The sequence below is a fragment of the Rhipicephalus microplus genome, unplaced genomic scaffold (genome assembly GCF_043290135.1).
Source record: "Rhipicephalus microplus isolate Deutch F79 unplaced genomic scaffold, USDA_Rmic scaffold_25, whole genome shotgun sequence".
Classification (NCBI taxonomy): Eukaryota; Metazoa; Arthropoda; class Arachnida; order Ixodida; family Ixodidae; genus Rhipicephalus; species Rhipicephalus microplus.
In genome coordinates, this window is record NW_027464598.1 from 8,680,089 (window position 1) to 8,701,054 (window position 20,966).

Consider the following 20,966-nt stretch of genomic DNA (forward strand, 5'->3'; position numbering starts at 1 on the left):
TTAAGCCCATGCCAAATTGGATTCAGGCGTGGCTGCTCCATTTGGTGTGCCCATGTTGATCTGGAAAGCAGGATACAACTAGCTCGTTCTAAGAAACATGTTTCCGCCTTAGTAACTTTAGATATTGCAAAGGCTTATGACAGTGTGGAACACATTAAACTAATAAATTTGCTAACGCACATCGGGTTACCAAATTACTTCGTGGCATGGGTTTACTCCTTTCTAAAAGATATAGAATTCTATTGCTCTCAATCTGGCATGTCGTCTTCAAATTATAAACAAACTAGAGGTGTCCCCCAAGGATCGGATCTTTCACCATTATTATTTAATATGTCATTGCGCACAATTCCAGTACAAAAGAATGTACAGGTGTATGTATACGCTGACGACATAGCATTTTTTGCCTCAGCAACAGATATACATATATTATATCAGATGCTACAGTTTTATATGAACGCTCTGGACACATGGTTAGACGACATTAATCTATCATTAAACATCAGGAAAAGTGCAGTCGTAGTTTTTCCTATAAGTGTTCCAGTGCAGATTTTCGTACTTTACAGACAGGACTTTATCCCGCAGGTGACATCGATTAAATACTTATAAGTGACTTATACTGAAAACCAAAATTGGAGTCCACACATAGAAAATATGGCAGCTAAAGGAGCACAGGCGCTTGGAATGCTTCGTGGACTCAGCAATAAATGCTGTGGTTTACGTCGTGATGTGCTAGTAATGATATATTGTATGTATGTTCGCCCAATATTGGAGTTTGGCTGTGTCTTGTTTTCTGGAGCACCCGCCTACAAAATTAGACCACTGGTACTACTAGAATGCGAAGCGCTACGGTTATGTCTTCGGCTCTCGAAATTTGTCGCAATTAATATTTTATGTAAAGAAGTGCGCCTGCCTTCTCTTCTTGCTAGGTTCCAAATAATAGCAGTCCGTACCTTCCTAAAAATACACGCATCATCACATAGGAAGTCGCAATATATTTTCATTAATGAGCCGACGTCCTTTTTTAACCATCAGTGGTCTAGATTAAAATGTCCACAAGTCATCGTTGTACAGAAGCCCTTAGAAACATTACAAGTTAACCTTCGTGAGGTACGGGTACTGAAAACACCTATTCACACAATGATAATAGAATTTGGCAATATTTTTTCCTAATAACTACAAAACTCTTCGCAGTAGATATCTAGATGCCATTTTGAAAGACCACCTGGCAAGATTAGACATAAAGATTGTAATAGCAACGCATGCTTCAGTTCGCGAAGAGAAGGCAGGAGTCGGAATTGCATCTTCAGGGTTGGATTGCTCTTTTTCGATTCGTTTACCCGATTTTACTCCTATTTACCAAGCGGAATTACTGGCGATTCTCTTAGCGTTAAGAAAATTACCTCAAGCAATAAATGATGCTATCATTCTTTCAGACTGCTTGTCTGTGTGTAGTTCATTAGCTGCGCCTAATCTGTCCAATGCTTTAAAAGTATTTTACTACCTTACCCCAAGACATTTACGACTCATTCGCTTAGTGTGGACACCAGGGCGTAAAGGTTTAACCCTCAATGAATATGCAGATGCACTCGCAGTGGCCTCACATAATTATCCCATAATTTTTGTATTACCGACGCTAGCATTTATCGCCGTGGCACGCTTTAAAACATTTGTCATGTCAGATCACTCTGAAAATTCTCGATTGGCAACATTGGATTTTTTCCATCTTAAGTACCCTTGGAAAAATTGATGGTGCTCCTCTAGAACGGCAGAGATATCAATTACGGGACTAAGATGCCGAGTCCCCCCCCCCCCCTCTGAACTTTTATCTACACAGGTCTGGTCTGGCACAGTCTCCCCTATGCCTCCACTTCAACGAAAGTGAATCCCTTCACCATTTCCTCTTAACATGCAGGTTATACACAAATCAACGGAGGAGACTGTTAGAAGAACCTCTCAGTAGGTTGGCTCTAAATTTTTCCTTTCCGGTGGTCCTCTCTTTTGGAGCAACTGAAAAGGGATTTAGCCACAGGAATGTTTGCGAGGCTGTATGCGACTTTCTAAAGGCAACAAAACGATTAGAATGTTAAACTGAGGCATAAATTCACTTTATTTTAAATTATATTTGCCTGTTCGTTCTTTTTTTGTAACCTCTATTTTATTTCTTATCTATCGTTTTCCAATTGGTTCTTTGTTTAAACATCGTTATCTAAATAATCAGGGTGGTAAAACAACTCCACCTCACAAATGAGGCACCCTCCGTTTCATGGCCGATCCCCCGTGGTGGGCTGCGCCAGGACTCTGAGGAACAACCAACCAACCAACTGTTCTTTCACAAATGGTCGTGAAGTCTGGTGGTTCTTAAGAAGTGCAAGATGGCTTTCGTGGCTTTGCGTGCATGGGAGACCGTCGGCCAAGGTGCCAGGATCTTCTCTTCTGTAAGCGGCCGTGAATCCAGCTGACGGGGCTTGGCTTTCATAATACTTCCAGAATGTCAAAAACTACAATCTCTAGATGGGGAAGATGATAGACAATCTCTCGGAGTTCGCCGCAGTCACGTACGAGCAGTAAAAGAACAACGCTTCCCTGCAAGAGCAAATGAATGCATGCGATGATTAGAAATTATTTCAAGAAGGAGGTCTGGCCGCGAACACCTTTAGATCCACACTCGCGTAACTCTACAAAACCTTGGTGTAAGAAAATACGGCCACTTCAAGGAGTTAGCATCTCTTCCGGTTGACAGCGCAGCACACGTAATGATACGTCGCACTTAGTGATAGCCGTACGCTGATGCTAGCCGAGCTAGCGCACGTGGCAGTGATGGCGACTTCGCCTTTCGAATCTAAGTTTTCAGCTGCTCTAGTGACTGCCCTCTCCTGTCGTTTGTTCGTGCACCTTCAAGATGAGTGGGCCCTTTGTTGTCTGCTTGAGGACCGATCGACGGTAAGCTTCAAACTATGAATGACGTTTGCACGTTCACTCTCCATGCGACAGAGATGTGCTGGTGACATTTATTCTCTGCTTTAGCAACCTTCATCGCCCCTGCTCACGTGTTTTTACCGACGGGTATAGAACACCCGATGCGTCGATGATGCTATCGATACAAACTTAATAGAGAACATGACTGTGACACTAATGGCAAAATCTCGTCAAGAGTGTCAGTATAACTGCTATCGCCCCTAGAAAATCAAGATTGCCGGAAAGATCAAATCGGAAGAAAAAGTGGTACAGTGAAAGTGGTTTCTCGGAAAAGAATAGACAAGTCTACAGCGTGTGCTCCCTCGGGAGACCAAAGTGGGGGGCCAAAGAATGCGGCAATCTCACTTCTGCTCGCTTCGCTGCTTTCCCGTGTCAGGATTTTTATGTTTCTTTTTTTCGGCGCCTGCTCATACACGAGGCAAGGTATTGTTGTTGCTGGTATACGTATTGGTATACTGTGATGGTTCGCGATACGGAAATGGGAAAACGGAAGAGGTTGAGTGGGGTGCGAAATCGGAATACCCGGAGGATTGTTCATCTGAAGCTGTAGCAACAGTCCATGGGGAAGCGCTGCGCGCGTTACAGCTGTCATGGTAGCCAACTGATTTAGTAGCCACATTACCGAGGATGTTCTTCGACTTGAGGCATCGCCTACCACAGCACCCGCTTGTTCATTCACAACTTAGTGTTCATGCCGAGGTTAGGTAATTTGCTGATGCCAGTGTTTCAATTTTTAAATGTGCAACAGGCCATATATAAAACAGAAAAAAAAAGTCAGACGTATTCATATCATAGGTCATCTGATTTTTTTGAGGAATTGAGATTCTTAATTTACTGTAGTTTTTTTCCTCCGTTCTTGCGCGATCAATAACGAGGCTGCCTTGTCTGAGAGCACTGATCGCATGTGAGAAGGCGATTCAGAAATGGTTTCATTGTGCCTATTTTACCTATGACACGTTAGTGTGGAAATATGCTAAATATAACAGGGGCTGAAGGCTAAAAAAGTGCGAATACCGTACAACTGAACATGTGTGGCCGAATGATCAAGCACCGTGACCTAGATGAATTGTGTCTAGTTTTTTTACATCATCAGTTTTATGTTTACATCATCAGTGCTTATCTTCATAAGTGTGTGTTTTTGAGATCACTGTAATGAAGTGACAGTTATTAACCATGACAGGCTGGTTAATCTACACATAATATGTAGAAGAGCGTGCAGTAGAGGTAAATTTTGAGGCCGTGTACAGATGGAGGACTGGACTAAATGTGATCACGCGCGCTCTTGCGAAACAAAAAATAAAACAACAACACGGTTGTCAGAATACTCACTGAAAAAGGGACAGAATTTCATGAAGACATCACATTTTTTTAGTGTGGGAAATGACAACATGATATCTTTTACAAACTTGCTACGGATGAAAACACTCAGTCAGACAGGAATGAGATAACAATTTTAACAATGACACTCTATTACATGTGGTGACCAACAAGCGCACACATGGGGCAAATAAGTGCGCAAATTTCTCCCAATGAGCAATATTGAAAATAGGTCTACGAAACGTAGATTGAGTTATTCGACGTTAAGAAACACTTTGACTTATCTTTTAGACCACAGCTACAAATGAAAACTCCCACAGCTCGATGACATCACTTATCGTGGACTATACGAACACATCAATTCGGATCATTGCACTTCAGTGGGCAATATTATCGATGAACGCCGAGAACATGCTAGCATTGACAGGATTATTCACACAGTTAGACAGCTTCCTGGAAAAAGATATACTTTTGCCAGGCTCTGGTGAAGTAAGGCGACGCAAATAACGGCTCCTGCAAGGTCATCCGGCATTTAGGACTTCGTTATGCGGCTATAGTGGAAGGAAGGCAACATATTCAGCGTCTGAAACGTTTTGGATACGATTAACACCTATGGTACGCCATCAACACCCACTTTTGGTTACTGCCCCGTAAGCTGCGCGAAAGCCACTTAAAACTCAACTGTATTCTTGGACAGCATTTTTATTTTCTACATAAGCCATGTGCACCTAACTACGCAGATAAAGTAACGCGGGTCACAATTTTCTCGCAGTCACACGAGAAATGTCATTCGCATTGTCTCCGGTGCAGATAGACTAAGAGACAGTGCACTTTATTACGATCCTTAGGAGCAACTGACCAAAAATTAGTGGCATATGGGGCAGGGGGGGGGGGGCTATTAGTCCATTCGTATCACACCTATGCCATTGAGCAATCGTTCACTTCTCCTTGTGGTGACGGCGATTTTATACACCTTCTTTCGTCATACGTACTCAGCCCTTTGCGTTGCTCGAGCTTTACCACGATTTAACAGCTGTTGTTGCACGCTATCACAAAACTGTATGCTGCCGCTGGAAAACAGACTGCGTATGCGCTACTGCCACTGCTGTGATGGCGGATAGATAGCGTTGAGCGTTACGAACAGTATTCAGCGGGTGTGGCACTGCTGTCCTATGAAGAAGGCCGAAGGAACTCGGGAACAGATGAACTCGCAACATTTTGATGTGCTTTTGCTGCTGTGCCGCCCTGTTTTCACTGACCTGAAAATAATGCAAACACACCAAGAAATAGTCTATTGCGAATTTGTAAAGGTTACCAAAATATGCGTAAAATAAATGTTATTCTACGTAAATCCTTCACGAGGCAACAACTCGGTGGCAAAAGGAGCAATGCGACGACAGAACAGGCAAAGGCAACAGGAACACGGTGTTTATGTTGTCTTGATCGCTTCTCTTGTGTTCTTGTGTACATGCTTCCATTTCGGTTATCGTAAATGCTCATCAACCAGTTCAACTCTCTGTTGTTCTCAGGACAATGAAAAAGAACAACTACCACTATACACTAGCAGACACTCAGCAGCTAAGGACGTTCGTCTGCATTGCGTCCTGTAAAGCAGGACATACACAGATTTTGCACACTCGTTGTAGGTCACACAAACAAGATCAATGTACACGCGCGCTGCAATCTGGTGATGACGTCAGACTTTTTGAACGAAATGTTCTTGTGTCCTGCCACTGCTGCATTTGGACTTCGCTCAATTCGTAAGCCTCCGTGATTGACGACGCATATGACGATCCAGTCAGAGCGACAAGGCGTGAGCAAATCTGTCGCTCTTTGAGAGAGTTACGTTGCAATGGCTCTCCCACCAGAAACACTGACAGTCGGAAATATAGGCACGTTGTTGCATAGTTTTGTTACACTGCTCAAAGAATTGGTACGTTTCACGACAGCAAACTACAGAAGTACTGACAAGAAGGCGGAAGATATATAGGTTTGGCACAGCCGGCACAATTGGTAATCAAGGTTCTTGTTTTTTAATGTCTTTTTGAAATAGTGTAAAGACCGAAATACGTGACAAAAATTATAGTCGTCATTCACTTTTATTCGTGCTAATTTTAAAATTCCACAAAAACAGTTAAGAAGTTCTCATGTATAGAAAATTTGTGTGCGAAACCCCTGTGCAGGTTTATCTGTTTTGCAAGCAAAAAAAAAAACAAGATTGAATAAGATTATTTATGCAATCATCTATGAAAGCAGGAGCAATCTGATTAACATATCCCCGCCGAAGTGGTCTAGTAATTAAGGTACCCGGCTGCTGAATCCGGGCTGCGGGGGCTACATTTTTGATGGAGGCGATAATGCTGTAGGCACAAGGGCTCAGATATGGGTGCACCTTGGAGAATTCCAGGTGGTCGAAATTTACAGAGCCCTTCACTACAGCGTCTTTCAAAATCATATGCTGGCTTTGGGACGTGAAACCCGATATATCAATCAATCAATTTCATTAACGCATAAACATTGCAAATAAACATGATGTGGTGAAGCCATAATCACTCCATGAAAATCCCTGTGTGACACTATGGACATTCAAGGAGGGTAAATACTGCATTAAGCCTCGTCAATTTGAAAGAGTTGCGCGGTGCATAATGAAATGAAAAGCCCGTTCAATAGTTGTCAGCCCTCCTATTACAAATATAAAATGTCACAATTTTGGGGGGGTATCTCAGCACTGTGAAAGAGGACGTAATGTTTGAAGCACAGTTGATGAAATAAATACACCTATAACGCTTGAATTACTCATTATTAGTCCGAGAACATCTGCATGCTCACTGGCAAAGTTTTTGGTATCTACAAAGCGCGACACCGTGAATCCAGTTCAAGAGACACCGCCCGAAGCGTCAATGTCCATATGCCCAAAAGCTGCACGGTAACCGCCCTCCGGCTTGAAGTATCCGCCCTATACACAGTCGTGGAAAGGCGTGAGTGGCCTGGTGATTTGTCGCCTCAACTTGGCCATGTTGTCTGTAATCAGCTTGTTCTCTGGGTCTAATGAGTGGGCAACTTGATAGTGTCGAAAGGCACCTTGGTAGTCACTCTGTGGGACAATGGTTAACATAAAATGTTAGCCAGTAGATCGCACATGAAGTTTTTTGCGTTGGATAATCAGTTGTTTATGCACAAGTGCAGCTCTTGTAAGAGAAAATGCAAGGAATAAGCAAACAAGTATTGTGTGTTTTGGCGAAGAAAATGAATATTGAAGCATGATAAAACAAATTTTAGAAATGTTTTACCGAATATTGCAACTTCAATGCTCACCTCTAAGTGTCTGATCACAGCGAGATTCAGATGAGCGTGAGCAAGACCAGAATCCAGGCGAATGGCCACTTCGTAACTCTGAAACAAAAAACAAAAAGGCCCTTTCTGTTTTTTATGTATGTTATTATATATGAAGAACACGTAGGGGGCATAATAACGACATAATTTAAGTGGCCATCTCTAGATGCATGCCTGACGACTGTCTCTTAGGAAAACAATTCATAAGAAATCCACAATTCTGTGGCAATCATCTTTTATTTTCCCTGAAACATTTGCACAGAAAATTTTCCAGCTTTAATTCTGCCTTCGACAGCACAGCACATCTACAGATAATAAACGAACAACAATATTGAGTGAATGATCAAAGACGTAACATTATAGAATGTTTGCTCATGGACAAAATATTTTTGTATTCATAAAAACCAAAAAATGTATGAGTAGTATTATAGCTTTTTACAGCGGTATGGTATTATGTTACTGTTTGATTTGGGTTGATACATTTTCACACTGCTATCTTTAAACTGTTTATTAGCTCCGAGTGAAAATGTAGCCAGATTTTAGAAAAGTTTTGTGAAACAGCTGCTTTTTGACCTAAAGTTATATTTTACAATATTTTTGCTAATTTTGTTACTTTGTACGCACACCTTTCTGCCCATGCGAAAGTATCTCCAAATTACCGCATTACTTTGGCTGAACTTACTGAAACGAAATATCAGACATTATAAAAGCCTAAAGCTTTCACAACAGAATTATTCAGTTCAAGCTAGTTCGAGGTAGAAACATATGCTAATTCAGTAAAAAATACCTCCTTCAAAGAACCAACCTTTGCCGACGAGCTGAGGTCGCCCAAGTCCTTCAGTATGTCACCGTGATCGCTGTGTATTTTCGCACAACGCAGGTCATCCACATCGCATAACTTTAAAGCCTTTAAAATGTAGTCCAGTGCCTGAAATATTAGAGAGAAATATAAACAACCTGATGACTAATCCACTGATCATAAACGTCAGTACGAGAAAGCACAGCAGTTCGGACAGTCACTAATTGTATTCAGGACAGCGTGGGCAACTTAATTTGCTGCATACAATTGGTACATTGTTTATTTAGGTAAAATAAAGATGTATAAGACAAGTTCTTTTAAAATCAAACAAATTGTTTACGTATTTTTCGGGCGTAAATATCCATTCAGGCGCTTTTTACGGTCTCTTCAACAGTACCGTAGTTATAGAGCATTCTGTGTGGAATTGGCAATGTAATTTAACAACCCATAAGTTCCTTCTACAAATAATTGGTTAGCAGATCTGAGAAAAGTACTGAATCACATCTCGATTCGATGTCTAGATACGAAACTTGGCCACTCCACACCCCAGCCCACAATTTGGCTACTTGCAAGGCATTTAAATTATCTTGAGATGTTAATCACCACTTATTGCTTGCTGCCTGAAGATATTTGACAATAAAAACAAAATCGCATGCTTGCTCGCCATTTTCTTTACAGTGATGTAGTGCAAGAAATGGAACCATTATTTCTCGCAGAAAAATTAAGTTACCTGAGTTCTAGGGATAAAAGGAAACATTATTACAGGGAGTGCAGATTTACCCGCGCTATTGCATTCGGTGAAATATTATAACGGACGAAGGCCAGTGATATGTTTCTGTGGAAAATGCTGAGGAAAAAATAAATAGCGATGATTTTAAGTACGCGCACGCAAGGAAAACATTGACAAGCAAGTGATATTCCGCGCAGAAACAAATGCTTGGTTCACACACGAACAAAACAAATTGGTTGTCCAATTTGGTATAAGGTAACAAGTACCTCGACTGTGCGGTTGATGTGGTTGAATAAAAGGGCAGCCGTGTGCAACGCTCCTCTGTCGGTGCTGTTGTGTTCAATCACATCCAGTAAGAGGTCTTCAGCTGCTCGAAAGCTTCTGAGCTGAATCAGGAGCTGGGCCTGAAAATAAAGTTAAAGTAATACACCATAAGAACGGCTATTTGGGCTAGTTGGTTGGCATTCATGGTAATAAGGGTTGCAGCGCGAGCACGAAGGTGCCTTGCTTCACCTTTCGTTTCCCGTTTCTTCTAGCACCTTCGTGCTCGCGCTGCAGCCCTTATTACCAAGAATACACCATAGGTTGCTTTCCACAGCACGCTAAATCGGTACAGTACTCATTTATAGCTTTTACATAGTGAAGCACGAATACAAACACGTTCGCTCATAGAAATGCAGATATTTAACACGTGTGAATGCAGCAGTGCCTAAACAGCTACTGCAGCAACGAACATCAGCACGCCTTTCACCTCTCGTAACATATAATTCAAAATTACTTTAACGTCAACCTCACAGAGTCACAAATATACCCCTTCTTTTATTGCACACACTCTCGAGAATGTATTCTATATTTTGAAGAATTCATTATTCTTTTTTCTCAACCATGCACCTTGAGAGGATTCAAGTTGATTTAAATGCATGCACACGCGTCCTGTACTCTTGTACCACCTTGGCTGGTATTACGTCACTGCCTTTCTAAACAAAATTTTTGCATGAAAGTCGCGCTACAAACACAAATGCTTTCAGCCGTTCGCAGTGTGTCGCAGACATCAACAGAGAAAGTTGGGTCAGTTTATTGGAAATACGTTTACAATTCTGGCGGCTCTTTTGTGTTTAACAGGCAATGAACTATAGCCTGTACTTAAAAATTGTGCTTATTATTTATTACAGCCATGTCGCCTGACAGTAAATAGCAAAAGGAAAGACAAAAGCACTTATGTAAGTAAGTTAGTAGTAAGAATAGAACGGAAATGGTCTGCCATTTCCAGTCTTACGTTTCGCTCACGTGAAAAGAAGCAGTGCGCGTTGCCTAACGATGCCACGTACTAGGTGCTACGAATACTTAATTGGTAGAATTGAAGTTCCGCTTGGCTTCCGTGACTCACATGGTGGACCTTGCTTTCGCGGTGCTCCGGGAAACGCCTGTGAATATCTTCAAACAGCTCTCTTGCTTCGGCCAGGCGGCCAGCGTTGACGTAGAAGACAGCCAGGTTGTCCATCACCTGTGGATCCGGCTCAACAGCGAGGGCCCTGTCCGAAAAAGAAGAACAAATGTTATCAAGGAAACTGAAACTGCGAAAATTCGACCAGTATGCCAGATTCACGTATAGCGTGCATGGTGCTGGCTTAACGGCAACGTACGTTTAGTGAGGTTTCTTGAGCGACCGTCCCACATTTGCTCTACACAATCATTTGTATATACGATGAAAAACAACTCTGATATGATGTGTCAAAAGTTATTTTGTAGGAAGCCAAGCTTTTGAAACATGGTTGGAAAACTCACTCCCTGATACTTGTGATGTCACGCTATGGTAGATGTCACTCAGAAGCTCATTCATTCAAATTGACAACGTGAATGTTTAGGCAACATCAGTGTTACCTACTAAATACATCTGAAGCCCTAATTGTAACACTAGTGCTATCTGAAAGGCTAGAACGCACTAGGGGGCATCGATGCGCAGTTCCTACAAAGACACGTCAAGGAAAGTATTACGTAAAACACGAGTAATACATTACATTATGTTAACTACGAGGAAGCAAATTGTAAGAAATCCATCACTGGAACACGAACACTCAGTGACGGTATCTTGTTCAGATTTTCCCCCTAACAGCATGGATCAGCTAGTGGTCTTCAATAACATCGGTCTATGCTGAGAATATTTGGCTTGCGCCGTTTTAAACATACGCTCACCTTTTTAAATGCCCTACCGCGGCTTGGCCCGCTGAACCTAAAACGTTAGAGACTCTTGATTTGAGGCAATGGGCGTAGTTCTGATGGTTCAGGGGCATCAGTAATACGTGTATGTTGCAAATGAACCTGCCTGGAAATTTAATCAATTGATCCTCTTTTTAGGTCAGCTGTTATGACATGTGGGCAGTAAATTGTCAAAACAACCGGGAAGTTGATAGGTTAACGTAGTCCTATGCATCAAGCTCGTCTGTTGGTAACTGTCTGACCTTTTGTAAAGACTTTCGGCCTGAATGTTGAGGTTCATGCTGTGAAGGCTTCTAGCTGCGTTCAATAGTGCCGCCGTGTGGTTTTGCTGGATCTCGAGGGCTTGTTTATACTGTGCAATGGCCTCTTCAGCACGGCCTGCACAAACGAGCACATCCATGATTATTTGAATAACGACATCAATAGGCAGAATATTGCAACAAGTAATTCGAGTTATATTACAGAAGAGAAATTATAGAGCGGGGGTGTCATTTGTGTGAAACGGCAAGTATATACTTCAGTACCAGTGGCAGTTTTCGTTTACGCTTTGTCTTTTCTTGAAGTTATGCTTGCTTTGAATTTCCAACTTCGCTGTTTGAAATTAATATCGACAAACGTGCCATGTGGCAGCGCCTCCAAACGCTTCGTTATTTGACCTTCCCAGCAACATATCATGTTTATACTGTTAGAAATGTCGAAGGACGTGCTAAAAATGTAACGTCTGAATGTTGAATCAGAAAATACGTCCAGCCGTCTTATTACGCTAAAATTTTCGCCTATAAGTTGAAACGAGAGAGAGAGAGAGAATAAATTGAGGGAAAGGCAGGGAGGTTAACCAGAAAATCGAGCATCCGGTTTGCTACCCTGCACTAGGGGAAGGGGGAATAGGGAAGAAAGATTGGAAAGAAAGCGAAGCTAGGAAAAGTTGTCATGCGATGCAGTAACAATTTTTAAGTGTTTACCTGATTTGACTTCGATACAGTTTACCAAACGAGTTACCAGTTACTTAGCTAATAGAGGCGCTTAACGCCCCTAATACATAGCATGACTGTGGACTTGATATACAAGAATAGAAGCCACAGTAAAGGCGGCCTCACCGTGTGACTGAAGGAATGTGCCGTAGTTGTTGCGGGCATCCGCATTTCGGTCATCGCTGCGTAACGCCATCTGGTGCAACCTCTCTGCTTCAGCCAGGTCACCTTTTTCAGCCATGAGGGCCGCAAGCGACGAGTACGCCTCGCAGAAGTCGGGATCAAGCTCCACTGCACGTTCCAGCAGGGCTCTTGCGACGTCCTTTTGGCCTTGCTTGCTGCACGAAAATAATGACACTGTCAAGTTTCTCTCTTTTCACCCCACCATGGCGGTCCAGTGACTAAGGTACTCGGCTGCTGACCTGCAGGTTGCGGGAACGAATCCCGGCAGCGGCAACTGCATTTTTGATAGAGGCGAAAATGGTGCAGGCTCGTGTGCTCAGATTTGGGTGCATGTTAAAGAACCTCAGCTGGTCGGAATTTTCAGAGGCCTACACTACGGCGTCTCTCTGAACCATATGGTGGTTCTGAGACGTTAAATTTTACTCACCATTATCATTTTCGTTACTTCAATTTTCGCGCATTTTTTTGCAATGCGTAGCGCACTGAAGTAAGATTCAAGAAACAAAGCCAAACCAATATAGCTGTACAAGTGACACTAAGAATAAAATTGCGCTATCTACAGTTGCGATTCTAACTCGGGCCTTTTAAGTAGTAATAGGGAATTTTACCCCTTCGGATCCTCCCGCAACTTTTAAAACAGCGACACAACCCAGACTACCGACCGCAGTTCCACAAGCGGGTTGACCCTGTTTGGGCTTCATTTTTTGAAGCTGGGACCGGGTACTCCTCTCTTTTAGTAGACTCTAACTTGACCAAACTTTGAGTGAATTGCCAACATAATGCAACGGAAACATCACGTGTTACCAATAACATTGCCACATAGCGAAAAAAAAACAAAAAAACACACCAACGCATCGCACTAGTCGTGAAGATAGTCTATCTCACAGTACAATAAAGCAACAGGTGGCTTGCTGGTGTGTTTTCTGACCAATTTATTGAAGCAATAATTTCAAACAACCCTCGCTTTTGTCTATTTGCCATATCTTCAAAGCTCTAACGTCTTCTCCAGCTTCCGTGTGTAGTCGGTTGACGCACACTGCGTGACTGGTGCACGTCAGTCAAACTGGACGGCACCTGAACAGGCGTCCGAATGAACGTAAGCGTACGTTAAATAGTGACACAGGAAGCAACTTGGCACTTCATTAGAGCATACAGTGCGCGTCAGCCTATTGCGCACCTTAGCTGGAGCAGTACCGAAACCGTACAGAAATGGTACAAAAACAGGGGATCATGGGTAGCCAATATTGAGACCAAGATTCATGTAACAAGACAAGCAGAGGACTATTCTCTTTCGACGCCGTTAGCAGTGAAGCAGGCAAATACGCGGCCATTTTTTCTTTCGCTCTATGACAAAGTGTTGTAGGGGCGAACCTCCTTATGGTGTGGCTTGTGCGTCCCGTTGTCGTAGCACGTAACCTGTGGCTACCCCAAGAAGGATTATTCTCCTTGATATACCCGCATACCAGTGGCACGGGTGCCTTCGGGATCATATCCGCGTGCCCACATGTTACGAAAAACGCAGCATGGCGTCGTTATCACGCGCTCGGTGTTAACAAAGCGCTGAGAGCAGAAATGTGGTACCTACTCTAGTTTAGTGCTTGGATTATCCGCTGAATGGCGTTATCTGGATAAGATGAATATATATGATGAAAAGAAGCGAAATGGCGGCACTTGAAGTGCTCAATAGATGCACGGACGTATGCGCGGACGGACGGACGGACGGACAGACAAGGAGGTGGACAGACAGACAGACACACGAACGGACGGAAGAAAAGACGCGCGAATGGATGGACTGACGCGCGGATGGATGCAAGAACGTATGAACGAATGGGCGCACGTAAGGACGGATGGACACACAGATGGAAGCACAGACGAATTGACGGACGCTTCGGCCCACTCATCCTCATTCATTCCGTACATATGCTGTGAATTTTGTTTCACGGCTTTATATTTACGATTAACGAAAAATAATGTTTCGTTGCAAGTGTGCCTCTTTCCTCTCAGTTTTTAACCTCGCTACACCAGACAGAAAAGTCACATGTACCTGTAGATATTCGCCAGGTTAAAATGAGCCCCTGGGTGGTTTGCATTCACGTTCAAGGCGTACCGGAAGTGTTGTTCAGATTCCTCCGCTGACGTCAGCACAGTGCCCAAGTTATTGTGAGCGCTGGCGTGATTTGGCCACAACCTGCGGAAAGCGGAAAAAGTGTTCAAAGATCACCTTATCGCATTACGCCCCATCACCTGCTACAGTATGCCACGTCCTCACCAGTGCAAGCGAAGGCTTCAGTAATCGCAGTAAAAATAAATATTCTTTCTCGCTTGTCTGGGCCTGAACAAGCGTAGGTAATGCAATCCCGTTCAAAGGTTTATTGGCCACAGACCATATTAAAAAAAAGATAGCTCCTTTGGCTGGTAGCGCTAGTGCGAATGCCCGGGTTACGTCGTATAAAAACCTGCATGCCTCATTTTATGGTTCGGGTGGTATCGTTTAAGTACTCGGTTTCTGGTGCTCTCTTTTTCCTCTCATTGTCACGCGACGTTTGGTGACAAAAAGAGTGAGAACTACTTCATACATAAAAAAACAAAGCACTAAATGAAGAATGTATCTGGACAAGAACACTGCATGTAAGAAACGTTGAGCAAATATTACAGCGACCGAGAACTCACGCAATTGCTAGCCGGTAGTGTTTGATGGCCAAATCCGAGTTCCCAATGTCCTTCTGCAGATTAGCGTAATTGTAATGCACTTTTGCGTTTCCTGGAAGGTCCCTTACACCAGATCTGGAACAAACAGAATGCATCATTCACCTAATGTATATATGCTGAACGAAAAAAAAGAAAGCGTGCAAAGTTAATTCGCGTTCTACGTTTGGTGAACAATGAATGTGAAACAAAAGCTGAACTGCACGTGAAAACAGTACGAATTTCACCCACTCGAACAGGGCCTCTCTGGACGCCCACACGCTGTTCCTGTTCCAAGTGCGGGCAGCGAAAAGCAGCACCAGAATGAAGCAGATGCTCGTAGAGCACCACCGGAGCACTCTAGAGCACCGCATGTGAAGGTGGCACAGCCCTTCGGCCACCAACAGGGACATGCCGATGCTGTAATAAGGAGAATTGCAGTGCAGCAAATTCTGCAGTATCTAATAATTAAATGGAACATCAAACAAGAAACCACACATCACGATGGCAAACAAATAAAAGCCAACAGTTGTGTCATGTCTATGCCAACTTCGTAATATGAGAAGCTCACATTGATGTCTCTAAAAAATACTGATTGCTTGACGAGCCAAGCGCAACGTGAAAAGCTGAATCATACGCAGCGTTTTGTGTAAAAAAAAATCCGTCTGGGAATCAATGCGATGGGAAGCAGCCAGTAAAAAGTTCCATACATTGCTTATTTGGTATTTGGTTGTAAAGGAAGTCATTCGTGTTTTGAGATCTAGTTTCCTATTCCGGGTGTTCAATGTTTTGCTTTATGGTTTTCTTAAGTTTGAGCACAACGAAGAACATGAAAACCACCTTCGGAGAACACTTATGTATCCAGGGGGTCCTATAGACCATAATGGTAGCTCTCAATGTCCCAATCAGCTAGGATTTATAGCATCTTCGGAATTGTGCCCCTGAGCAGTCTATAATTTCCCCAAAACCAAAAAAGGCAGAACGCCCCAGTTCTGTGGAGGGGTAAATGAAAATACCGAAGACAAATTGGACCACTTTGGGGCGCACTGCTAGCGCTACCTAGCGTAACGCACGCGCTTTGAATTCACCCCCCCCCCCCTGCACTCCGTCCGGCTTTTTGCATCGTCTGCTACATGGTGAGCGCTTTTTTACGCTATGAATAGAAGCAATAAGCTCCAGTTCACACACTATTAAAGTATATGTATGTATAAAATTACTCACGTCGACCTCGGAGTAGAGCATGACGGTTTCCCCCACAAAATTGCGAACTTTCAGTACTTCATCGGTGTGCCTGGTCACCAATCTTAGCAAAATTTTATCTTCACTGTCGTCATCAAATGAACTGAACAAACAAGCCTCCAAAAATTCGAGGCTTGCTATCTTTCTTGCTGTCGCCATACTAGCCGTTGCGCGTCGTCTGCTGATCGTCTGCTACGCGCGCGGCACACAACGAAGGCTGGGATTACACAGCGTCACTCCACAAATTTTTTCGGAAGACCTCGGAGCAACAAAAAAAATGTGCCCCAACAAGGTGCGTTTTGGTTACCAAAGATGGTTGGTGCGCACCGGTGCAATTAATCGAATGCGTACAGACGCACTGGTGCGCACTGGTGTGCTTTCCTGAAGATGCCCTTAGTAATTAGCTTTTCAATGACTACAGTAAGCAGAGAGTTTTGTATTGAAAAATGCGAGGCAGTTGCGTTTCGAAACATTTACACGTGGAAGAATTTCTCTAGCATTTCTGTGCCCGAGGTATCCCATGGTAAGGTTCAACTGTACTTTGCATCATTAGCATGCAGGGCGGTGAATATCAGTGGAATGTTTTTTTCCCGATGTGACAAACAGCCGTAGCTTGGTGTCGCCGACCTGTAGTAGAAGGGCAACCGTTATCATCTTTACCAATGCCCTCGACCTATTGTCAGATTAAACGATGCACGTAACTACCGTGGCCCTCCGTAAAGTAGGTTCGCGCCAGTGCTGACTGTCTTGCACGTGTAGTCACGCTAAGCAAAATTAGGTTTCCACGCAATATCTTGGAGCACAGGCATGCTAGAATAATTTTTCCAACGTGTTTTTTGTAGAAACGCAACTGTCTCCCACTTCTAAATACAAATTTGTCCACTCACTGCAATCCCTGAAAAGTTAATTATTGAATCCAAATAATTTTGCCACTGACACCCACCATTATTGTATCAATATGTGTCCCCCTGGATGCGTAACGTATCTGCGAAAATAGATTTCAAGTTCTTCCTAGTGCTGAATTTTAAGAAAACCATTAAGCTTGAATTTGAACACTCGGCATATCACATGTTTGTCATGCCCAAATGCATGAGCAACATGATTCGTCAGACCTGTCTTAGAATATGCAAACGTCGCGTGGTTTCCCTTTACAAACAATCTCATAAATGCCCTAGAACGAATACAACGAAAAGCGATTAGATTTGTCTATAACAAGTACAGAATAACTGATTCACCCACAGAACTTTTAAAAAAAGCAGGTCTCTTAACAATAAAAAACTGCGCTAAACTGGCACGTCAGAAATTCCTATATCAGTTAGTTCACCAACAGCTAAACATAGACCGTTCAAAGTATATGTCATTTGAAGACACAAGGCCAACACGACAAAAGCATTCTCAGACACTGAATGAATATCAGTGCCGGACGGACTGTCTGAAATATTCTTTTTTTCCACTAGCAATTCGCGAGTGGAATAACTTGCCAATCAGTATAACAAACAGTCAATCATTGCAAACTTTTTCATCTCTGCTCGAATTTTATTTATTGTCTTCAGAACTGACGAGCCCTGTTTTTTTTCTTGTCCACTGTTTGAACTGCTCATTTTTTTTTTCAGTACTAGTTGGAATTGATGTCCTATGCTACTAAATGTATTTTAGTGGTACAGATGTAGTCATCAATTGTATTCCTGTCGGCTTTGTCTCGCTCGTTATTATAATAATTCAGTGAGTGCTTTCTGTATAAATCTTGCCTTTTCACAATGTATGTGCCCTTCCTGCAATAATCCCTAATTGGGATTGGCAGTATATGTAAATAAATAAATAAATAAATATATGCACCACGCGAATAAAACCTATAGGTCCTGACAGACTTCTTAATGGGAACCGGGCCAGATGAGCACTTGTGATGGTCCGGGGGTTATTATTTATGAACTGATGTGTTAGTATATTAACTGAGAGTAGAATTAGAAAAATTTGCGTCGGAATCTTTTATGACAGTATGAACTGCTGCAACAAAACAGTTCATTCACACGTTATGTCAACTAGTTTAAATGTGCTATTATGCATTTTTTTGTTTTTTTTTCTGATTGTTCATTTTTATTATCATTCAGTATTGATTTTTTAAATTTATTTTCGCTGCAGATCTTATTGATATGGAGGAGCTGAGGCAATATGTACGTCAAACTGTCCACAGCAAAACAGTTATAACACAACACAATATAACGAAAACCCATATGACCGTACGTACATGACCTGGTCATGCATGACCTGCCGCTTACGTTCGTCATGCACTGATGTCATGCCATACCGACTTTCGTTTATATCCTGGTAACAAAACTCCAGAAAACGCACCAATATAGTTTGACGTAGGCCATGCAATACATATTAAACGCGGCATGAATTTTATTTTAGAACTTGTCACTTATGTTCGTCATACAAACGCGTCAGTTGATAACAATTTTAGAGCATATCAAGCTAGCGAACCGGTCACGAGCACACCGATAGCGTGGCATCTAAATGTTGTTGTTCGTGACATGCATATGACTAATTTCATGTTACCACCAGTCAATTACATTTGGCTTGTAGTCGCGTCACAGAATACTAATTTTTGTAGATGAGTGTAGACAACCGGCCGCGGGCACACCATGCGTGGAGAGAGTAAGAAGCCATGCAGTGCGTGACATGCATGCCATTATTTCCATGTTACCGCCTTTCACTTATGTTTGTTATACAATCACGCTGTATATAGAAATAAAAAGCTTGATCTCAGTATTAGAGGCATTAGTGCAAAGAATACAGAATTGGTGTAGTAAAAAAAAATTGAATAGCTAAATAAAAATCTGAATATTCTTCTGTTTTTCTCAGATTGCCCAACAACCAAACGAAGTCATAAGTGATTTTTATAGCAATTAGCAGGTAGGAGAGAATGGAGTCGTTAGGACTAACAAGGGGGAGTAGGGGTAATAATCAGTTCCAAGGCTGTGTGCTCCAAATAACAGAAATCAGCGAAAAGAGTGTGTGAATGCACACACAAGACTAACTGCAATCGAATATGCGGCGAAATATCTCCGCACCCTCCTTTAGGTGGTGATGCCCAGGGAACGCCTTTCAGCTCTCCCATAGTAGAGTACCGAGTACTCTAAATTGTTAAGCGCCTTTTTCCAAACCCACAAGAATAGGTACTGAGCAGTGTATCGTATGCTTTCGTTGGCAATGCAAGCGCAAGTTGGTTTGACACAGCAAAATACCATCTGCGTGGAACGCTGCTGAAGAGTTTCAGTAATAATGAAACTGCAGTAAGCGAATATCTTACTGCACAGAGTAGAAAATATATTGTCCCAAAAATACGTATGCAGGGACTCGCAAGAGGAAAGAGAATGACAGTGACAGCGCCGAACGACCATACCGGGAAATTACTAAAACAGCTGAGGATGCACTTACCTAGGAATTGACATCATGTAGAAAAAAAGGCTTATCCTCTTTTTTTTTCTGGATATGAAGATACAAACCGCTTTATATATTTGTTCGCAAAAGAGCTGTTTGCATTTTCACTATCTTTGAAGAAGTTACGAAGCGATTTGTGCGTGCGTGTACACAACAAATTGCGGCAGTGAAATTGCTGGTTGAACGTCATACAGAATGGAGAAACACGACCACGTCAAAGAACGTGTCGAAAATTCTAATATGTTCACAGAACACCGCGGAATAAAATTTAGCGCACTTCGTGCTCGTGAAGTTTACGTGATATCGATGTAGGAACCAAGACGGTGAATCAGGCGTTAAAAAACAAGGTGCGTTGCAGTTCTTCGTGTGACAGTAGTTTGACTGAAGACGCAGAAACATTTACAAGTGCTTGTCTGTATGTTAGAGCAAGCTTCCTCTTGAGTACGTCCAACAGAGGCAATTCAAATGCCTCCGAAACCCACACCTCCCGTGAATATGCAAAGTTCCCAAGTTGCTCTGAACTTTAGAGGTACAGGGCAACATGGTAACTTAAAGCGATGAAAGAGTCCTTGAACAGAAGGTATCGCTGCAGCGACACTTACTGTTTAGACATCTTGCATTTCCTATGTACGTGTGTTTTTAACTTGCGCTGTTGAAATTAACGCGGGGTACAAGGCATCAACACAGACACATAGGTTGGGATCTATGTTGTGAAGCTTTAGAAACATGGAAGCTCATATATAACGCAAGTAGGCCAACAAGCTTGTTCACAGGAGACAAACGCTACGTTCCCCATTTTGTTTGCTTGATCATGAGAAGCATCGTATTTCGAGAAGAGAGCAGGAAAATCTTGCGTCAGCTGCCCATAAAAAACAGTTGCACCCCCCAACGAAAAAATCTTATAAAATGAAAAACGAAATAAACAACAATATGTTTGCATAGGTATTAAAAATATTCAATTAAAATGTCAGTTTCATACGAAACGCGAATTACGCTGAGTCCAGCAATGCATCAAAGCGGCGATTAAGATTGAGGATGGTTATTTTGTTCGTCTGTTGTGTTGAAGTAAACGTTG

General features: G+C 42.5%; 1 protein-coding gene across 1 annotated transcript in view; it reads right to left on the reverse strand.

Annotated features, from left to right (window-relative positions):
* Window positions 1-4,321: 4,321 nt before the first annotated feature.
* LOC142786544 (protein O-mannosyl-transferase TMTC1-like) overlaps window positions 4,322-20,966 on the reverse strand; it is a 62,926-nt gene continuing 46,281 nt past the window's right edge. Inside the window, exons 9-18 of the mRNA XM_075884257.1 lie at window positions 15,464-15,631; window positions 15,197-15,310; window positions 14,571-14,714; window positions 12,470-12,681; window positions 11,615-11,750; window positions 10,543-10,687; window positions 9,422-9,559; window positions 8,432-8,554; window positions 7,609-7,686; window positions 4,322-7,387 (exon numbers count right to left, since the gene is read on the reverse strand). Coding sequence (XP_075740372.1) covers window positions 7,250-7,387; window positions 7,609-7,686; window positions 8,432-8,554; window positions 9,422-9,559; window positions 10,543-10,687; window positions 11,615-11,750; window positions 12,470-12,681; window positions 14,571-14,714; window positions 15,197-15,310; window positions 15,464-15,631 — 1,396 coding nt within the window. The 3' untranslated portion in view covers window positions 4,322-7,249. The remainder of the gene's footprint in view (window positions 7,388-7,608; window positions 7,687-8,431; window positions 8,555-9,421; window positions 9,560-10,542; window positions 10,688-11,614; window positions 11,751-12,469; window positions 12,682-14,570; window positions 14,715-15,196; window positions 15,311-15,463; window positions 15,632-20,966) is intronic.